General features: G+C 43.8%; 1 protein-coding gene across 1 annotated transcript in view; it reads left to right on the forward strand.

Moving 5' to 3' along the window:
• LOC126237287 (UDP-glucosyltransferase 2-like) overlaps positions 1-21,838 on the forward strand; it is a 115,657-nt gene that overhangs the window by 46,658 nt on the left and 47,161 nt on the right. Inside the window, exons 5-6 of the mRNA XM_049947233.1 lie at positions 8,677-8,899; positions 20,262-20,481. Coding sequence (XP_049803190.1) covers positions 8,677-8,899; positions 20,262-20,481 — 443 coding nt within the window. The remainder of the gene's footprint in view (positions 1-8,676; positions 8,900-20,261; positions 20,482-21,838) is intronic.

Genomic DNA, 21,838 nt, shown 5'->3' on the forward strand with positions numbered 1-21,838 from the left:
ACTCACTCACTCCCCCATCATCACCACCATCATCACGCCCAACCCTTCCTAATACCTGCATGCACGACTGTTGCGTCACCGAATTAAACTACCATTCACATACACTTGATTCGCAGCTTTCCTAGTCCAGCAAAAGCCTTCCAGCCGGACATCACCCACCAGAGTGCATTGTTCAAAAATGGTTCAAATGGCTCTGAGCACTATGGGACTTAACTTCTGAGGTCATCAGTCCCCTAGAACTTAGAACCTCTTAAACCTAACACACATCCATGCGCGAGGCAGGATTCGAGCCTCCGACCGTAGCGGTCGCGCGGTTCCAGACTGTAGCGCCTAGAGCCGCTCGGCCACAGAGCGCATTAAGACACAGATGCAAACTAACGTTAGAGAGAACAATACTATGCAGACAGGCTTAAGAACGGAATGAAAGTACCAGCAATTAAAAATGGTGGAGAAAGTCTAAGTACATTTGTAGAGAGAATGGAAGGCTTAAACGAGGACTTAAGAGAAAGCGTGCACTTTGGGATCATTCAACACTGAGTTGACAAAAGTCACTGAATACCTCTCAACATCATGTCGGACCTCCTTTGCTCAGCGTAGTGCAGCAACTCGACGTAGCATAGATCCAACAAGTCGTTCAAAGTTCCCTGCAGCAATACTGAGCCATGCTATCTCCGTAGCAGTCCAAAACAGCGAAAGTATTACCGGCGAGGATGTTGTGCACGAACTGACTTGTCGGTTATGTCCCATAAATGTTCGGTGGGGTTCATGTCACGCCATCTGGGTGGCCACGTCATTCTCTGGAAATGTACAGGATGTTCTCCAAACGAAATAACGAACAATTGTGGTCCGGTGATATGACGTCGTTCTTTGGGAACATGAAGCAAATGAATGACTGCAAATGGTCTCCGAGTAGCGGAACACAACCATTTCCAGTCAATGATCAGTTCGACCAGGGGACACATTCGATTCCATGTAAACATAGCCCACACCATTATGGAGCCACCACCAGCCTTGTTGATAAACTACGTCCATGGCTTCGTGGTGTCTGCACACACTTGAACCCTACCATCCGCTCTCACCAACTGATATGGTCACGAGCCCAGGAGAAGCGCTGCAGGCGATATCGCGCTGCTAGCAAAGGCATTCGCGTCGGTCGCTGCTGCCAAAGCCCATGAAAACCAAATTTCACAGCACTGTTCCAACTGATACGTTGGTCGTACGTCCTACATTGATTTCTGCGGTTATTTCAAAAAATGGTTCAAATGGCTCTGAGCACTATGGGACTTAACTTCGGAGGTCATCAGTCCTCTAGAACTTAGAACTGCTTAAACCTAAGGACATCACACATCCATGCCCGAGGCAGGGTTCGAACCTGCGACCGTAGCCGTCGCGCAGTTCCGGACTGTAGCGCCTAGAACCCCTCGGCCACCCAGACCGGCGGTTATTTCACGCAGTCTTCCTTGTCTGTTAGCACTGACAACTCTATGCACAGTAGCTGCTCTCGATCGTAAGAGAAGAACGCCGGCCGCTGTGTTGTCCGTGGTGAGGGGTAATGCCTGAAATTTCGTATTCTCTGCACACTCTTTACTCTGCAGATCTCGAAATACTGAATTCCTTTACGATTTCCGAAATGAAATGTCCTATGCGTCTAGCTCCAACTATCATTCCGCATTCAGAGTCTTTTAATTCCCGTCGTGCGGCCATAATCAAGTCGGGAACTTCTTCACATGAATCATCTGAGTACAAATGATGGCTCCACACTGCCTTTTATACCTAGTGTATGCGATACTACCGTCATTTGCATATTGCTATGCTATGACTTTTTTCACCTCAGTATAGAGCTACCAGTTCCCGCCATGGAGAACAACACTGTGCAGACAGACTACTTTGGGTAGCTCCTGATGATTACTTAGAGGTGTTTTATGATAGTTACGGTTTTCAAAATACCAACACGAATTCTCTACAGACGAATGGAAAAACTGATAGAAGCCGACCTTGGGGAAGATCAGTTTGGATTCCGTAGAAATGTTGGAACATGTGAGGCAATACTGACCCTACGACTTATCTTAGAAAATAGATTAAGGAAAGGTAAACCTACGTTTCTAGCATTTGTAGACTTATAGAAAGCTTTTGACAATGTTGACTGGAATACTCTCTTTCAAATTCTGAAGGTGGCAGGGTAATATACAGGGAGTGAAAGGCTATTTACAATTTTTACAGAAAGCAGATGGCAGTTATAAGAGTCGAGGGGCATGAAAGGGAAGCAGTGGTTGGGAAGGGAGTGAGACAGGGTTGCAGCCTATCCCCGATGTTATTCAATCTGTATATTGAGCAAGCAGTAAAGGAAACAAAAGAAAAATTAGGAGTAGGAATTAAAATCCATGGAGAAGAAATAAAAACTTTGAGGTTCGCACATGACATTGCAATTCCGTCAGAGACAGCAAAGGACCTGCAAGAGCAGCTGAACGGAATGGACAGTGTGTTGAAAGGAGGATATAAGATGAACATCAACAAAAGCAAAACGAGGATAATGGAATGTATTTGAATTAAGTCAGGCGATGCTGCGGGAATTAAATTAGCAAATGAGACGCTTAAAGTAGTAAATGAGTTTTGCTGTTTGGGGAGCAAAATAACTGATGATGGTCGAAGTAGAGAGGATATAAAATGTAGACTGGCGATGGCAAGGAAAGCGTTTCTGGAGAAGAGAAATTTATTAACATCAAGTATAGATTTAAGAGTCAGGAAATCGTTTCTGAAAGTATTTGTATGGAGTAAGTCTTTTCTGAAAGTATTTGCATGGAGTGTAGCCATGTATGGAAGTTAAACGTGGACGATAAATAGTTTAGACAAAAAGAGAATAGATGCTTTCGAAATGTGGTGCTACAGAAGGATGCTGAAGATTAGATGGGTAGATCACATAACTAATGAGGAGGTATTGAATAGAATTGGGGAGAAGAGAAACTTGTGGCACAACTTGACTAGAAGAAGGGATCGATTGGTAGGACATGTTCTGAGGCATCAAGGGATCACCAATTTAGTATTGGAGGGCAGCACAGAGGGTAAAAATCGTAGAGGGAGACCAAGAGATGAACAAACTAAACAGATTCAGAAGGACGTAGGTTGCGGTAGGTACTGGCAGATGAAGAAGCTTGCACGGGGTAGAGTTGCATGGAGAGCTGCATCAAACCAGTCTCTGGACTGAAGACCACAACAACAACGGTTTTCTCTAATAGTGTAAACGCACAGCACGGAATTTCTTCTGCTATATATTTGCAGTAAGTTACATTTATTTACATACAGTCTATATATAAATCACCAATCCTCTGCAGTTTTGCTACTGTCTTCTGGCGTTTCTATATTCTTACAGACAACGGCATCTGCCATGAACATCCTATATCTACAGCTAAACACATTTTCTGCAAACCACTCTGTTGTCAGTAAACCTCCATTTTTATTTCTAAGTTCTCGAATTTCCTCGTTGTGATCACGGAGGAAGCAAAATGTCGCCTAGAACGTACGCTCTCAAAAGTTCAATAGTAACCCTCCCCTGATACGCAATGCCTCTTCTGCAGCGACTATAGCTGGATTACGTTTACCGTTTCGCACCGACGGAATGTTCACCCGTATTCACTTTTCTTGGAATCTTTTCTGTCTCTTCTATTAACCCAAGCCAATAAGGGTCCTTTGCTAATGAGCAATACTAAAAAAATCGGTACAATGTGTGTTTTGTAAACTATTTATTTCGTGGATGAGTTACATTGCCTTGTTTACTCATTCTACTTTAGATCGGTCTGGAAGGTTACTCCTAGGTGTTATACGGATGTTACTATTTCCACCAATAGTGTTGTAGAACGGTAGTGTGTCTCATCAATTTGTAACGAACAGTCAAATGAAAATGAGATATGTAGAAAAAAAGTAAGTTAACTGTTTACTACTTCAAAACTAATCACTACAACTGTCAATACATGTATCCAACTGTGAGGCAAGACGATCAACACCTTAGTGGAAGATTGTTTGCAATTGCCTATAGAACGATGCTTGTACCGAGGCGTGCACGTCTTCGTCCGAATCAAATCGACGGCCACGAACGGTTTTTTCCGTGGTATCAAAAATATGGAAATCGCATGGAGAAAATGTTCAAATGTGTGTCAGAACTTATGGGACTTAACTGCTAAGGTCATCAGTCCCTAAGCTTACATACTACTTAATCAAAATTATCCTAAGGACAAACACACACACCCATGCACGAGGGAGGACTCGAACCCCCGCCGGGACCAGCCGCACAGTCCATGACTGCAGCGGCTTAAGACCGCTTGGCTAATCCCGCGCGGCTCGCATCGAGAGAGATCGGGACTGTGTGGAGGATATTCCCAGCGAAACTTTTGCATCGTAATCGAAAAAAGCTTGGCAGCATGTGGGCGGGTAGTGTCTTGCAACAGAACGATGACGTCCGTCAACGTACCTGGGTATTTAGACTTCATGGGCATATTCGAAGAAAGATAACTAATTTTTGGCAATAAACTACTTAAAAATGTCTGGAAGGTATTTTGAAATACATGATACGAATGTCGCTAAGGTCCTAATATTATGCGTTCGTAATGACCGTAAAGCCAAAACCAGACCAATAATACCTTCCACAGGCACATGTAAGGTACTGTTCCTCCATCCATCCATCCGTACGTCAATAATGTTACGGAAGAAACTCTTAGCACCTGATGCAATTAGATGTGCACTCAACCAAAAGTTTCTCAGCGCCGTGCGGAATATAAATGTACATATTCCCTGCTTGACAAAAAAGTGAAGCTCCCAGAAGGGGAGGGGGGGGGGGGGGGGGGAATGAAATGAAACTTCCCAGGTTGAGAGGGTATTATTGCAGTGACTTCAAAGCTACAAGGAAAGTAAAGTTAAATTCTTCTGGGGTGTTTGGCCAAGTCATATTTCCTGTAACGTAATCGACGTTTCGACCCCTCTGCTGGGATTTTCTTCAGGATCTTCCGGTGTCCACTATTGCTAGAACACTGTCAGAGACCAGTGTCGCTTTCTCTTATAAAGGGTAGTTTTCCCGCGTTAGTCCTGGAGAAGTGGGAGTACTAGTTAAAATCTTTGTGGCTGCCATTGGTGGGTCATTGTCATAGGCTAATATTCCCGCGCTGATGCAAAAGAAGGGTCCTTATTGGCTAAACTCTTGATACTATTGGTGGCCCATCGTCATTAGATAGAAAGGTACTATTATACACTTACGCTGGAGAAGGGTTATTGTTTGAAATTCCTCCTACTGCTATTGGTTAGCCGTCATCATTGGCTAGATGCGAAACGGACGGAGCAAGAGAGGCGGAATGTTTACCCAAAATACTATTGTCTGCCGAGGTGACATGCAGCGCGCTGTTTATGTTGTTCGCACACCACGCCCGCATATTAACTTCCTTGATGGCAGGGAGCCACGATGCTGGAAGCCTGTAAGCGTCCTCTGTATTGAAATAACACGTGTTCTCAGAAATTTCAACCGCTTCTGGGACCTTTCTTCTATAAATATTTGTTTCTTTAGCCAGCACACGTACGTTATTAAAATCGATGTTCCGCTATTTCCGATTTTACATTTTGTTTTAGCCGCGTGTGCCGTTCGTGTTCTTTAATGCGTTCTTTAACTGTTCTTCCCGTTTCACCTGTATACACTTAGCCACAGCCACATGTCACTTGATAGACGCCTGCATTGTGGAGGCAATCAGGTGCATCCGTTTTTCGTCGGAAAAAAATCTTTTATTTTGTTTTGACTAAAGAAATATTGGATTTCATTTTTTTATAATTCTGCCAATGCGGTCAGTGACCCCAGAATGAATGGTAACGTAACAGAGTGAGAAGGCGGTTTCTCGTCATACAAGAGTATAGCCAATAGAGTGCCTTCTTCTGCATCAGCTCGGGAATATTAGCCCATGACGATGGCCCACCAACAGAATCCACAAGAATCTTAACCAATACTCCCACTTCTCCAGCACAAACGCGGGGAAAATTCCCTTTATAAGAGAACGCGACACTGGTCTCTGACAGTGTTCTAGCAATAGTGGACACCGGAAGATCCTGAAGAAGATACAAGCAGAGGGGTCGAAACGTCGATTATTTTAGAGGAAATATGACACGACCTAACACCCCAGAAGATTTTAACTTAAGTGACAATGGCCACGAAAGCCTGCAGACTTACATTTTACAAAGAACGTGCCAGGATGAGCCCATTCCTCAGAAAGATGTTGCACCCCACTCTGGCCTGGTTGCTTGCACTGATGCGGTTGGGAATGATGTCATACAACCCTTTCCTGAGGAAATATGGTCCCCAATTGTTGTAACTAGTCCTAGATATCGCGGTTACTTCAGCTGGGACGGAGTTGACATCCACGCTGGTCCCACACATGTTCTGTCAGTGACATATCTGGGTTTCTTGATTGTCATGGGAGTACCACAGCAACACGAAACGGTTCATAGAGATGAGTGCAACGTGGGACCATCACTGTTACGTTCAAAAATGACACTACGGTATTGTCCCTTGAGAAGCAACACATGATAATGCAGGGTATCCGTGTGGTACCATTGTGCTCAGTTACTACCAGCCATGACCTGAAGTCAATTCACCCCCTATGGTTCCCCACATAATGAAACCAGGAGTAACACCGCTGTGCCCCTCCAAAACCTCTCTCAAGGCCGCCGCCATGATCGCAGCCAATGGTAATCCACAGTAGTGCATAACTGCGATTCATAACTGAACACAATGTGGCGCCATTCATCAGCAGTCTGTGCTTTGTAATCACAGCACTACTCCATAGGCAACAGTTTGTGCTATGCTGTTAACGGTAGCCTGTGCAAGGATTCAAAAATGGTTCAAATGGCTCTGAGCACTATGGGACTTAACTTCTGAAGTCATCAGTCCCCTAGAACTTAGAACTACTTAAACCTAACTAACCTAAGGACATCACACACATCCATGCCCGAGACAGGATTCGAACCTGCGACTGTAACAGTCGCGCGGTTCCAGACTGTAGCGCCTAGAACTGCTCGGACTGTGCATGGGAACTGGTTTCCTAGCCCGCTTACTGCTAGCCTCTGAACAATGGTCCAGGATGACTTACAATGTTGCAAAGTGTTCACTACTTGTTCCTAGATGTAAAGTTCAGGTGTGAAGGGGTTATGATGTGCTTGGTGCACAATATGGCGATATCCCCTTGCCGTGGCCAGAAGTGTTCGAATCGAACCTTCACCACGAGAATGCTTGCCATCACGTTCGCATGCACTCCAACATCAGGCGGCTGTCACATCCGAACGCTTCACAAAAATGGATGTCGCACGATTCCACTACCCAATTTGACCGAGCGGTTCTAGGCGCTTCAGTCCTGAACCGTGCGACTGCTACGGTCGCAGGTTCGAATCCTGCCTTGGGTATGGATGTGTGTGATGTACTTAGGTTAGTTAGGTTTAAGTAGTTCTAAGTTCTTGGGGACTGATGACCTCAGATGTCAAGTCTCATAGTCCTCAGAGCCATTGAAACATCCCCTTAGAAAAATTTATGAATTACTGTGCTGGTAAACCTGTTATATTATTTGATTTTCAAACAGGGGAGCAAAACTGAACGTACTCAGACATTTCTCTCTTTACTTATGCTGATCATCACTAAACTGACACCCAATATTTTTAGCGCCAACGCAATCTGACTTTCAATAATCCCTACAAAAGAATGGCCGTGACTAACAATAACCTATACCTTTCATGAATCACTTACGTCACAAAAATCTTTGTTACTCGAACTACTGCAATACAGCGAGCGCCAATACTGCCAGCTAAGTAAAAGATTCTAACTACTGAAGGCACTAACTACTGATAGGCATACTTATCAAATGAAAGGGAAAGGTTTTAATAGAGAACAAACAATGTATTTACCTTATTAGTGTTAAAAAGTCATTATATATATATATATATATATATATATATATATATATATATATATATATATATATATATATATATATATCAGTTCATGACATCCAGTCTTACAAATTTCCTTTTTCTGACGGACACACGTCCAGATCATCTCTCTCCCCACATCCACCGCTGCTGGCGGCTCACCTCCAACTGCGCAACGCTACGCGCTGTTCACATCCAACTGCCCAACACTACAATAGCAAATATTCCAACAATGCAAATCAGCCGCAGACTGCACACAGCACAGTCAGTGATTTTCATACAGAGCGCTACGTGGTGTTACCAACATAAACACCTAAACAGCCTACTTACACCATTTGAACCATTTTTGAACCATCTACTACCCAGTCGAATGGAGACTCAAACCGAGGCCGTCCGGGAAGTGATAATGCTGTTTCAAGCGAGTACGCTGCATCTCCCTGTCCTTCACAGTGAGCATTCAGTATCTCACGCAGTTAATGCCTCTTATGTATCCAGACAGGCCTGGCAACAAAACTAAAGACGAACAACATGAATGCAGTCTGGTGGTCGTTGTAACTGTCACAGAGAACTGGAACTCCAATCGGCTACATACCCGCCGATGGTATGCAACTCTACGATGTTACATTGACATCTAAAATTTTTTATGGGTGTTTCACTTCTTTCGTCACACAGATAAAGAAGCCTATAACAACATTTTATATTAAACATAGTTCGCTATTTTCATTTTTTCAGCGCATTCAAGAGTTTATGGATGGGGCAGCGAATGGAGTGATCTACCTAAGCCTCGGATCCAACGTGAAGAGCAATGCCTTGCCGTGGGATAAAGTCCAGGCCTTCCTGGATGCGTTTCGTGAGGTCCCACAGCGAGTCCTCTGGAAGTGGGAGAACGACTCGTTGCCTGGACAACCAGACAATGTGATGATCAGCAAGTGGCTGCCGCAGCAGGATGTTCTCGGTAAGCTCCCAACCACTGTCTTTCAGTCTTGTTCGTTATTAGAATTTAACATGGCTCAGTTAATATTAGTGGCACTCATTAACGGTAAATACTTTCCTCTTATGAAATATAATTCTGATTAGAAGGTGAGTGGGAAAAGTGGAGTGACTGGCTTCAATATGTTAGAATAATTCACAGCCGATTTGTTACGCATTCATCTGTATAGGAGATAATTTAAATATTTATGCTGGGCAACCTTATTTGCTCCAAATAGAAAATTCAACATGCTTATAAATCATGACGAGAAAATCGTGATGAGAAAATAATGAACTCAGTTAACAGTAATGAACTCTGAGCCACTAACAGCTGTTTGAAAATCAAAATTAACTTTGCCAGACTTGAAATACAAAATGCAGAATACAGCAATACACCACTGCCTTAAATGTGAGGACTTGCTTTTCATGAGAGTGAGTAATCTTCAAAAGATCAGCTAAGGAAACAGCTTAACTAGGAATGTCATAAGTAATGTCAACAAGGATATTAACAAGACTCCACCAACAGTATTAAGGGAAGGTCCGCCCCTGGTAGCTGAATTGTCAGCATGGCGGATTGTCAATCCTCTGGGCCCGGTTTCGATTCCCAGGTGGGTCGGGGAATTTTCTCCGCCCAGGGACTGGGTGTTGTGCTGTCCTCATCACCATCCTCATCGACTGCAGGTCGCCGAAGTGGAGTCAAATTGAAAGACTGTCTCCCGGCGAATGGTCTGCCCGACGGAGGGCCCAAGCCATACGAAAAAAAAGAGGTAGGGAACTGTTCTTAAGGCTGCACTGCAGCTGGTGACTGTCGCGACACAACGCACAACGGAACTGAATGAGTCAGATTACTTTGGGCAAAAGCCAGCTCCACATACGTGTAACAGCTTTAGGAGGAACCCAACGACAGTCTATGGGCGCACCGTTGACACATGTAAATCTGTGGCATCAAATCAGCTAGAGTCCCTCGCCCTAGTACAATCATACCTTCTGTGGAAAGCTGACCTGCTGGTTTGCTGCTGTAGTCCAACTCCTGCAGAAGAAGATACCTCGAGCGATGCGTATCTGTTCACCTCAGGCAAGACAGCTCCAATGTTGACAGGTTTGGGCAGAAGTTTTTCTTCTGGAACTGCCAAACTGGGGCTAAATGAGTCAACAAAGCCAATCATCGTTAACAGAGAATGTACTATAAACAATATGTACCTCCTTGTGGATAGCTTTGAATCAGAGGTTGCGTTGTTGTGTGAACAAATAAATAATGGGCATCATACTTAGCCGATATTGGTAATTTAGTTAGAGTATAGTCGCAAACTTTTACGTTTCATGTAATAATTCGCCAGCAGTAGTAGTAATGGCGCTATTTACCTTCTAAGACACTCTCCATTGTTGCCAGACTTCCTACCCAATTTTACACTTTAGCAACCTTTCCGATAAGTTCGCTCCCAGGCATTGGGAGCAAGATGCGCAGGCATCTGCAACGACGCCCTGGTACTGCGCCACCAACCCACACCTGTCACTGGACTCCATCTCTAGACGAACCGCCGGGGCAGTCCGTCAATCCTTGCGCGACCTCGTAGCATCCATAATTAAAATTCCATTTCCAAAACGTTGTAGGAAGAGAATCACTGCTCAGAATAACGTCAAAATTTGAACAGCAGGGGGATAAGCTACAGGGAAAAAGAATCGAAAATTTTACCAATAGATAGCTCTGTAAGGGTCAGAATATGCACACCAAGAGATACGCTGCACACGGCTACTTCTCAGTTTGCATCCAAAACGCCCAGCATGACTGTCTCCGTGAAGGATCGTGTGCTGCTGGTAAAGCTCTTTTGCAAGAATTGCGACTGTTCGTCAGTAGCCCTGCAGAAATTCTGAAGATAAAAAGAGGTTGATTGTTTGGTTGATTTAGGGAAGGAACCCAAACAGCGAGGTCATCGGTCCCGTCGTGTTTGGGCAGGAAGTCAGCCGTGCTCTCTCAGAGGAACCATCACGGCATTTGCCTGAAACATTTTAGGGAAATCACGGGAAAACTAAATCAGGATGGCTGAACGCATGCTTGAAACGTCGACCTCCCGATTGCGAGTAAAGTATGACAAACAGGCATTGGTCCGACATCTGGTAAGGGTTTGGAGAAAATGACTGCAAAATTCGAAAAAGTTCAATGTGGTAGAAGAAGGAAGCAAAATTCAAACAGACAGGTTCTTTTGAAGTCCAATGTGGCAGAGGGAGGAAGCAAGTCAGCATTGGAAGAGGGGGGGGGGGGATTGAGCCGTGGTGAGCAAAGCTCAGGGAATTCCCTGACAGTCTACGAGTATAGTGCATCAGATCCTACGAAACATCCTGGTTCAGGAGCTACTTCCTGATGACCTGCCAGCAAGATAAACGTTCGCTCTGGAATTTCTTGCTCACATGGAAGCGGACCGTGAATGGCCATGGACAATTCTGTGGACAGACGAAGCCCATTTTCTTTTCCAAGGACATGCAGAATTACAGAATATGGGCAAAGGAAAATCCGCACGCACATCAATTACTACCACTTCAATCAGTCAAGGTGACAGTGTGGTGCCTACCGGTCCCGTTACCTATACCCTCACTTGTAAACGTTATGACAGTATTTTGCTCACCAACGTCATTCCGAACCTTCAACAGCGTGGTTGTGTGGGTAGGATCATTTTTATGCAAGATGGCGCTCCTATCCACATTGCACAGCCAGTGAGGCACTGCTGGAGAGGCATTTCGGAAAAGCTGCGAGTATCAGCCGCCATTTTCGTACGCCTGGCGATCCAGTACACCTGATCTTAATTCATGTGGCTTCTGGTTGTGGGGTTATCTGAAAGATGTTGTGTTCAGTGCTCCAACTACTAACGTAACCGAACTGGAGGCACGCATTGCGCAAAGCATTACGAACGTGACCCAGATACCCCCCCCCCCACCAATGACATTCCGCTCTGTTTTGAAATATGCTGTTTCTGGATTTCAGCTTGTGCCAGAAAACGGTGGACAGCATATTGAACATGTGTTACTCCAATCTCCTGACAATTAGAAACCGATCTCTTTTTATGCAGTTTTTGGTCCCAGGACAATTAAAAACTGATGTCACTTTGCTTTTCATGCGGATTTTGGCCTCAGGACAATTAGAAACCGATTGCCGTAGCATATGAGGTTACCAAACCAATATTGCCACAACTGTTGACTACCGAAGTTGTGCAGTCATTCACATTGAGCAGTATGTGTAACGTAACGTGGAACTCAAACCACAGCGGTCGTATTGCGATTTATCTCTTATTGTAGCAGTGGATTCCAATTACGTTGCCGGCCGGAGTGGCCGAGCGGTTCTAGGCGCTCAGTCTGGATCCGCGCGACCTCTACGGTCGCAGGTTCGAATCCTGCCTCGGGTATGGATGTGTGTGATGTCCTTAGGTTAGTTAGGTTTAAGTAGTTCTAAGTTCTAGGGGACTGATGACCTCACAAGTTAAGTCCCATAGTGCTCACAAGGGAACCTCCCCATCGCACCCCCCTCAGATTTAGCTATAACTAGGCACAGTGGATAGGCCTTGATAAACTGAACACAGATCGATTGAGAAAACGGGAAGAAGTTGTGTGGAACTGTGAAAAAATAAGCAAAATATACAAACTGAGTAGTCCATGGGCCACATAGGCAACATCAAGGAGAACATGAGCTCAGGAGCGCCGTGGTCCCATGGTAGCGTGAGCAGCTGCTAAATGAGAGGTCCTTGGTTCAAGTCTTCCCACGAGTGAAAATTTTACTTTCTTTATTTTTGCATAGTTATTATCTGTCCGTTCGTTCATTGACGTCTCTGTTCACTATAATAAGTTTAGTGTCTGTGTCTGTGTTTTGCGACCGCATCGCAAAACAGTGCGATTAATAGACGAAAGGACGTGCCTCTCCAATCGGAACCGAAAACATTTGATCGCAAGGTCATAGGTCAACCGATTCCTCCACAGGAAAACACATCTGATATATTCTATACGACACTGGTGACGGCATGTGCGTCACATGACAGGAATATGTTGTCGACCCACCTAACTTGTACATTTGGCGAATGGGTAAAAAGATTCTTCTACCTTGCCCGATTTAGGTTTTCTTGTGGATGTGATAATCACTCCTAAAAAAGTGATGAAAACATAAGAGTTTGTCACATAAACTGAAAATAAAAAATTAAAGTTTTCACCTGATGGAAGATTTGAACCAAGGACCTTTCGTTCCGCAGCTGCTCACGTCACCACGAGACCACGGCGCTCCTGCGGTCCCAGTCTCCTTGATGTTGCCTATCTTCCCATGAACTACTCAGTTTGTATATTTTGCTTATTTTTTCACAGTTCCACACAACTTCTTCCTGTTTTCTCAATTGATCTGTGTTCAGTTTTTCAAGGCCTATCCACTGTGCCAACTTATAACTAAATCTGAGGGGGGTGCGATGGGGAGGTTCCCTTGTCGGAGCCATTTGAACCAATTACATTAAGGATGTGTGTATGCGCGGATGGTGGTCTTGATAAGTACTTTAAATTGAGTGGATGGTTGATATTGAAACTTAGTAATTGAGGCATTACGTGTCCTGTTTCTTAGCTGCAAAATGCGTATGGCCTGCACGCATGTATGACGCTATTGGGCTGTGCCTTGCGTCCACAATTTACAGGAAGTTCATGAACATTTCATTCCAAGTGTCTCCTGAAACCTATCAAGGTTGCGTCCTGCAAAATATGGGCCAACATTCTACGACCAGATCTTAGAAGAAGTGTCCCATGTAGAGTCAGAGGACCTAAATATGGTGCTTTAACGTCGCTGTTGATACATATTGGCCAAACGAATATCACACTAGATTGGGCTATCGAACAAACTCTTAAAATTCAGTATAACATAGTAAGCGTCTGCAGCCAGAGCCAGTTGACAGAGAAGCTTTCTGAGTATCGTATAGCGTTTCCATGTTTCGGCCACGGTTACAGTGGACTTCTTCTGGGCCAACTGAAAATTCAGCTTTAAAAACAATTTTGTTCATAATGGGAAACATACGCACACTTTCCAGCAACAATGGATGTTGCATCAAAGTCGTGATGTACAGCATTCGTTTGGGTCGACTCTAGCTAAACAGTACAAAGACGAAACTACAAATATCTGCAGACACAACAGAGAAAATGAGCTTGATGATACTTGGAACAGCTCGGTAGGTTGTGAGATGCGATGGACATAATGCCATTGTCGGCATGACATGTTTAGGGAAATGATTCCGATTTTCAAGCGCGTTTTTCGTGTATTATTCATGAGATTTTCAAGGAATTAGGTGTTGTCTATGCCCCATATACGGCCGAGTCATTTATTAATGTGATAGTGATTTACAGGCACACTAAAGTAGTATAAAGATTGATTAATCGAATTTGCATCGTCGGAGATGGGATTACGTATCTGTAGAATTTCGTGCTTACTCATTGCACGATTATTGTCTTTATACACTGCCATCACATAGTATAGGAGACACATATCTGCACTAAGTTTCCTTCAAAATTTCAGTGTTTCCATAAATATTTCCCTTGTTTTCACAGAGAATTTCAGGTATCGTTGTTACCGTTGTGATGGTTCCCTTAAAGTAAAACACGAGCAGCCGAAAATGTGGCTCGCAACCCATTCTGTGGCACCGCTCAGCCTGCCTGGCAGACTGCCTCTGCGTGAGGGGACAGAAGAGGGGAAAACTGCAAACGTGCTGCATTTAAATGGCAATGCAGTCGCAGTGCATACGATGTGGTTTTATAGTTCACATTTACACAAAAACATACATCACAAATGCAACAAATTTTCACTATTATTTAATTACTTTTGGCGCCTTGAAGGCGTAATATATTTTTTGCCTGGTACAAACTGTCAGCATACGGACACACGCAGACAATTTCACAGATTTTCGCACTCAGTTTGCCACGTAATCGTCACTTGTTTAGTTTCGTAATCGAAAAAAGATCCATCATACACATATGTAATCGAAATATTCTAGCTCTTCTGTAACCTCATTTTGGAGAAACATGAGGGAAGCAATGTATATGTCCTGGACAGTTTTCACGTAAAGGTATTTGTCTTTAAAACGGGAATTAAATTGCAGATCAATCAGTTATATCTGCATATGCACAGTGGCACTTTCAAATGAAGCGAGAAACGGAATGTAAAGCGTCTTGAAAACAAAAGTAACAGTCGGATTATTCTCAAAAGTTTAGAAAACTATATTTGTAATTCTTTAAAGGCCACAGTGAATTCCTCGAACGTTGCGTTTTTTATAACACCAATGAGCTTACAGAATTGGACTGTGTTTGTCAGAATTTGTCCCTTCTGCAATGCGATTTTGTTTTTAAACGCATTCCCATCAAATCGGAAATAAGTTGTTTCTCACCTTGCAGTGTCTTACTGTGGGCAGTGTGCAGTAAAATTCACTTAAAATGCGAGCTCTCCAATCCATTCCGGATGTTATAACTTTCGTTTCTGCAGTCCTTTTCCCTCAAAATTCAACAGCTGGTTTTATATCGAAAAATTGTTCCAGGCATGGCCCTCGATATACCCGACGTACTTTGAACTATTATATTGAATCTCCATGCTCTACGTTCAGTTCCATCGTAAACCGTTGAAAGTGAACAATGTTTGCGACTTCACAAACTTTAGTATTCGTACCAGCAATTTCTTCACGTACTCAGTGCTCAGCACCAAGTACTTTTCGACGTACACGGTCATGAATCCCGCCTATCGACCGTTGTAATTTTTTGCTCTTCCATTTTCAGCTTTATCTTAAAATTATTTCTGCATGGCATTGTAATGGCGTTTCATACCAAATTTGCGGAAGCCATCGCTTATGCGACGGCATAATAAATGCTGAGCATTCTCATCCTTCTGCACGTTCATTCCCATTTAGTTATAAAGACTTGTGAAGATATATCGCCAAAGTGCCTCTTTTTGTGCAAACAACCACTGGATCCATCATACCATGAACAAATTGCGAACGGTAAATAGCGCTGACCTCATGATTCTTCTTAAATGAACGAAATCGTTGCGACACGTATTTGGTAGTACTCCTAATACACTCCTGGAAATTGAAATAAGAACACCGTGAATTCATTGTCCCAGGAAGGGGAAACTTTATTGACACATTCCTGGGGTCAGATACATCACATGATCACACTGACAGAACCACAGGCACATAGACACAGGCAACAGAGCATGCACAATGTCGGCACTAGTACAGTGTATATCCACCTTTCGCAGCAATGCAGGCTGCTATTCTCCCATGGAGACGATCGTAGAGATGCTGGATGTAGTCCTGTGGAACGGCTTGCCATGCCATTTCCACCTGGCGCCTCAGTTGGACCAGCGTTCGTGCTGGACGTGCAGACCGCGTGAGACGACGCTTCATCCAGTCCCAAACATGCTCAATGGGGGACAGATCCGGAGATCTTGCTGGCCAGGGTAGTTGACTTACACCTTCTAGAGCACGTTGGGTGGCACGGGATACATGCGGACGTGCATTGTCCTGTTGGAACAGCAAGTTCCCTTGCCGGTCTAGGAATGGTAGAACGATGGGTTCGATGACGGTTTGGATGTACCGTGCACTATTCAGTGTCCCCTCGACGATCACCAGTGGTGTACGGCCAGTGTAGGAGATCGCTCCCCACACCATGATGCCGGGTGTTGGCCCTGTGTGCCTCGGTCGTATGCAGTCCTGATTGTGGCGCTCACCTGCACGGCGCCAAACACGCATACGACCATCATTGGCACCAAGGCAGAAGCGACTCTCATCGCTGAAGACGACACGTCTCCATTCGTCCCTCCATTCACGCCTGTCGCGACACCACTGGAGGCGGGCTGCACGATGTTGGGGCGTGAGTGGAAGACGGCCTAACGGTGTGCGGGACCGTAGCCCAGCTTCATGGAGACGGTTGCGAATGGTCCTCGCCGATACCCCAGGAGCAACAGTGTCCCTAATTTGCTGGGAAGTGGCGGTGCGGTCCCCTACGGCACTGCGTAGGATCCTACGGTCTTGGCGTGCATCCGTGCGTCGCTGCGGTCCGGTCCCAGGTCGACGGGCACGTGCACCTTCCGCCGACCACTGGAGACAACATCGATGTACTGTGGAGACCTCACGCCCCACGTGTTGAGCAATTCGGCGGTACGTCCACCCGGCCTCCCGCATGCCCACTATACGCCCTCGCTCAAAGTCCGTCAACTGCACATACGGTTCACGTCCACGCTGTCGCGGCATGCTACCAGTGTTAAAGACTGCGATGGAGCTCCGTATGCCTCGGCAAACTGGCTGACACTGACGGCGGCGGTGCACAAATGCTGCGCAGCTAGCGCCATTCGACGGCCAACACCGCGGTTCCTGGTGTGTCCGCTGTGCCGTGCGTGTGATCATTGCTTGTAGAGCCCTCTCGCAGTGTCCGGAGCAAGTATGGTAGGTCTGACACACCGGTGTCAATGTGTTCTTTTCTCCATTTCCAGGAGTGTATTAATGCGATGGTTATCATTTTTACATGTGGCAATGCCTTACGACAACAACACATGTGAAAGGTTTTATATGCTTTTACAGGAAATGACTTCCGTTTTTATCCATAATGTATAGTTTTTAGAAAAAATAAGAGTTTGTATTTGGTGACTTTAGCTTAATCCAGTCGCGATACTGATACAGTATCAATACAGGAAGTATAATATATTAGAAAACGTTTATTATAGAGATAATTCCTGTAGTTAGATATTACAATTCTGACATCTCATAACCTTAGTCTTTCATCTAGTTTTACATCTAAGGACCAACATACGCCTAAACTTTCAAATTATGTGAATACTTCCTTCCACAATTGAGATTTTCGTCAGTTTGCCTAATGTGCAGGGTGCAAACTCTGTGCATATATGAACGTCATTGTTTCTGTTTGTAGTACAAAGGAGCCGGCCGGTGTGGCCGTGCGGTTCTGAGCGCTACAGTCTGGAGCCGAGCGACCGCTACGGTCGCAGGTTCGGTTCCTGCCTCGGGCATGGATGTGTGTGATGTCCTTAGGTTAGTTAGGTTTAATTAGTTCTAAGTTCTAGGCGACTGATGACCTCAGAAGTTAAGTCGCATAATGCTCAGAGCCACTTAAACCATTTTTTTGTAGTGCAAAGCACAAATTTCGATCTGTGACAACTGTTATTCCTTGTGCACTGCAGCTACCATCAGGATTAGAGAATGAGCCAATATTTACACTAACAAAAGAAAAGCAAATTGTAGACCATAATCGGTATTAACATTAATCTACCAACCACGACATTGCTTAGCACTATCCACGCCAACACCTCCTGAATTTAAATAAGTAAATTAATAAGACAGCTGCTACTTGGAAAAAAAATTACTGCCTCCACACCTGTACGAAATAGTTGCTATTTATTTCCTACTGGTAGCTTACTATTTATTTCAATGTACTCGTATTTTTCAAACAAAATATTGCTTACATTTGGAAACAAAGTGTTTATACAGTGCAGAGATACCTGAAATATAACTTCACAACAAATACTCGTACCTTCCCTCTAAATAACAGAAGTTTTTAATTCTTGAATCTAGAGTGGCTAATTAAAGGCACAATTTTAATTTTTATTTTCAAGACAAATACACTACCACTAGTTTTTAAACAACAGTATTTTTGTGTGGAAAATCCTAATCCGAGCATGATGTAGCTCCTCACTGTGGAATCCCGCTTCATGGTGTAGCGCTATTTTGCGGTACTCAGTGAGTACAGCTTTTATTCGTATGACAAATGTGTTGTCGAAGGGAGGACTATTTTAAACACGTCCATTCCGCTGAAGAAAAACATTATTTCTATATGTCCTTCAAAGGTGACATAACTAATTTCTGCAAACGGTTTTTCACAGTAATAATCGACATTTGTCTTAATGCTTTCTCGTCCATTTTGAAATATACTTGTAAAATATACCTATAAAAACTATTCTTCTTTTAGAGCTGACCGGCAACGTTTCCCTAACAGGTTCCTTTGCTTTAAATACTCAGTGTTTTGCTTGCTTTACTTATCGGCTTATGTCACTGTATGTCGCACAAGTCATAACGCCTATTTGTGTAAAAACAGGACATTGTGGATAGAAACCGGTGTCATTTTTTTATAAAAGCATAACAATGCATTTTGCATTGTTGAGGAATCGTTAGGAAACTAATAGTGCCTACCAGACTGATATTTTGTCTTCTATTCCGTTGAAAACTGTGGAAGATTCGCAGTGTAATAAAAACAAAGATTCACTGAAGAACTGTAATTCTGTCACATATAAAATGAAAGAACTGCCAATACGTTTGACCTGAACACATGTAGAAACCATACCCATCGTATTACTAGTAGGAATTTCGCAGAAATTAGGTTAACTTACTACTTCATGTGTATAATAATACAACAGTTCGTTCAGTTATTAAAATCAATGCTTGATTTCAGCTGTAAATGAGGAAAGCTGTGCCTGCCAGCTCCAGTTCACATCACGCGTAATGACAGAAGATCATCTCTCTGTCCTCCGTCACGTGACTTAGATGTTGATTCGAAACCTCAACACTGCAAAGATAGGGGTGTGCACGGTCCGTGTTATCTGTAGTCCTTAGGTATTGGTACCTGTTAATGCATGGCTATTGTTCCGCGCATCCACCGCGCCTAAAGTTAACATCGCTGTTACTCTTCTCCCCGGACCGCGATTTTGCATGCCCGCTCGGACGATCTCTGCAGTAGACGTTCAACAGGTTTTTACAAAACAGTTAATAAAATGATTTTTCGCACTTGCCCCTCTGTCATCGTTTCCAACTGTACATTACTCATTATGTTTCTTGAAGCAATTTACAGTAATTCTGGGGGAGGGGGGTTAAAAAAAAACGCATGTAAATGCACCGATACACTGTAAATCAGACATAGCAGAAACATCGCTATGAACACTGTACAGTCTTCCACTTGAATAATAGTAGCTCAGTAAAAAGGTGAGATATCATCATTGTGGACATTCTGAAAGCTTTGACGGGTATTTCTTTACCATTGGCACACCACTAACGAAGTTATTATTTCTCTTTATCGTTTGCTCTTTAACGTTTACTCTTCTTAAAAAAGTGTAAAGTAGTTACGGACGCACAACGTGCAGTGTTTAAACTTCCTCTCAAACAAACTCTATGCCGGACAGGGATTCGAACAGGGGACGTTTTGCTACTCGGTCGAGCACTTTCCCATGAAAGGATTCGAGTCCCAGTCCGAAACACAATTTTAATCTGCCAGTAAGTATCAAAATAGTACATACTCCGCTGCAGAGTGAAAATTCATTCGCATGTGTAAGGTATTATTTGTTCTGTTCACAGCTCACCCGAAGTTGGTCCTCTTCGTCACGCAAGGAGGTCTTCAGAGTATGAATGAAGCCACGTACCATGCTGTCCCGTTTCTCGTCATCCCGTTCTTCTCCGATCAGGATCACAACGCTGCCAAAATACAGCAGGCGGGGATAGGGTTATGGCTGAAATACAGTGACGTCACCAAGGACACGGTGCTGCACGGTATACGTGCTGTTTTAGGAGATACAGAGTGAGTGTATGACATTTTTAGTAATCATTCAGTATTAACACCATACACCTTGTTTACAGCGGTACGCAGACGACAGTTAAATTACGATGAAGATTACTTATTTTTGTCTTGAACGATAGCATGCATGGCTATAGAGTATTTTTCGTACAGCATTCGCACACTGACGTTATGGTAAAGGGATACACCTTGAACACCTTGGCCTAAAGTTACCAGACTGGTTGTTGTTTTCAACAAATAAGCTTGGCATCCAACATTGCGGTGGTAGGCAAAGAACCCCACTGCCACTGAAAGTAGCTGCTATACTGAGGTAGCTTGTCAAGCACGCAGTCGCTAATCAGCTCCGTCACAGAGCAACACAAATTAAGATACATTTAATAACAATTTATTAATAAAATGTCTATAATATTTAACTAAAGTTTCAGGCTGAGGTGTGGCAAAGATATTAACATTTCACTAACTACAAACACTGGTTTCTCCTGAAGCCGGTGGACGGTGACTAACTAAACGAGTAGATGGTGAAATCTGGCACTGCGGCGGATACAAAGACACCGTGTGGCTCTGGAGACACCAAATGATTAGTGCAGGCGTGCGTCCGCTTAAATCAGCAACTGACGGATTAATGTTCATTTATGGACTGTTCATCTTTTCATGATAATTATATTAGAGGATTACAATAACTGATTTAGATATTGGAACGGTTACACTATATATGGAATGCGATATGGGACTGCAACTTTTAAAGGACTTTTTAAGTGAATGGGAATGTGCGAAGCGTCTTTACACAGACGTCAAATGGCATTGGAAGCGCATTTCATGACGAACAGACGCGCCATACTGACCAATTCCAACTTCCTCCCGAAGGCACGGTATTTACAGCGGATCTCACTGGAATACAAGGAGGGCTTGAATATTCTAATGGCTAAGATGAGCACACAGTCTTCATTATGGCACACTCGCGAGGAGCATTTTCGTTCATATGGAATGGCAAAAAGGAATACAAACGTCTCAAAAATGAGATCGACAGGAAGAGCAAAATGGCTAAGCAGGGATGGCTAGAGGACAAATGTGTAGAGGCGTATATCACTAGGGGTAAGATAGATAATGCCTACAGGAAAATTAAAGAGACCTTTGGAGAAAAGAGAACCACTTTCATGAATATCAAGAGTTCAAATGGAAACCCAATTCTAAGCAAAGAAGGGAAAGCAGAAAGGTGGAAGGAGTATATAGCGGTATTAACATTAATCTACCTACCACGACATTGCTTAGCGCTATTCACGCCAACACCTCCTGAATTTAAATAAGTAAAGGGTGATGTTCTTGAGGACAATATTATGGAAATAGAAGAGGATGTAGATGA

This window comes from Schistocerca nitens, chromosome 2 (assembly GCF_023898315.1).
Source record: "Schistocerca nitens isolate TAMUIC-IGC-003100 chromosome 2, iqSchNite1.1, whole genome shotgun sequence".
Classification (NCBI taxonomy): domain Eukaryota; kingdom Metazoa; phylum Arthropoda; class Insecta; order Orthoptera; family Acrididae; genus Schistocerca; species Schistocerca nitens.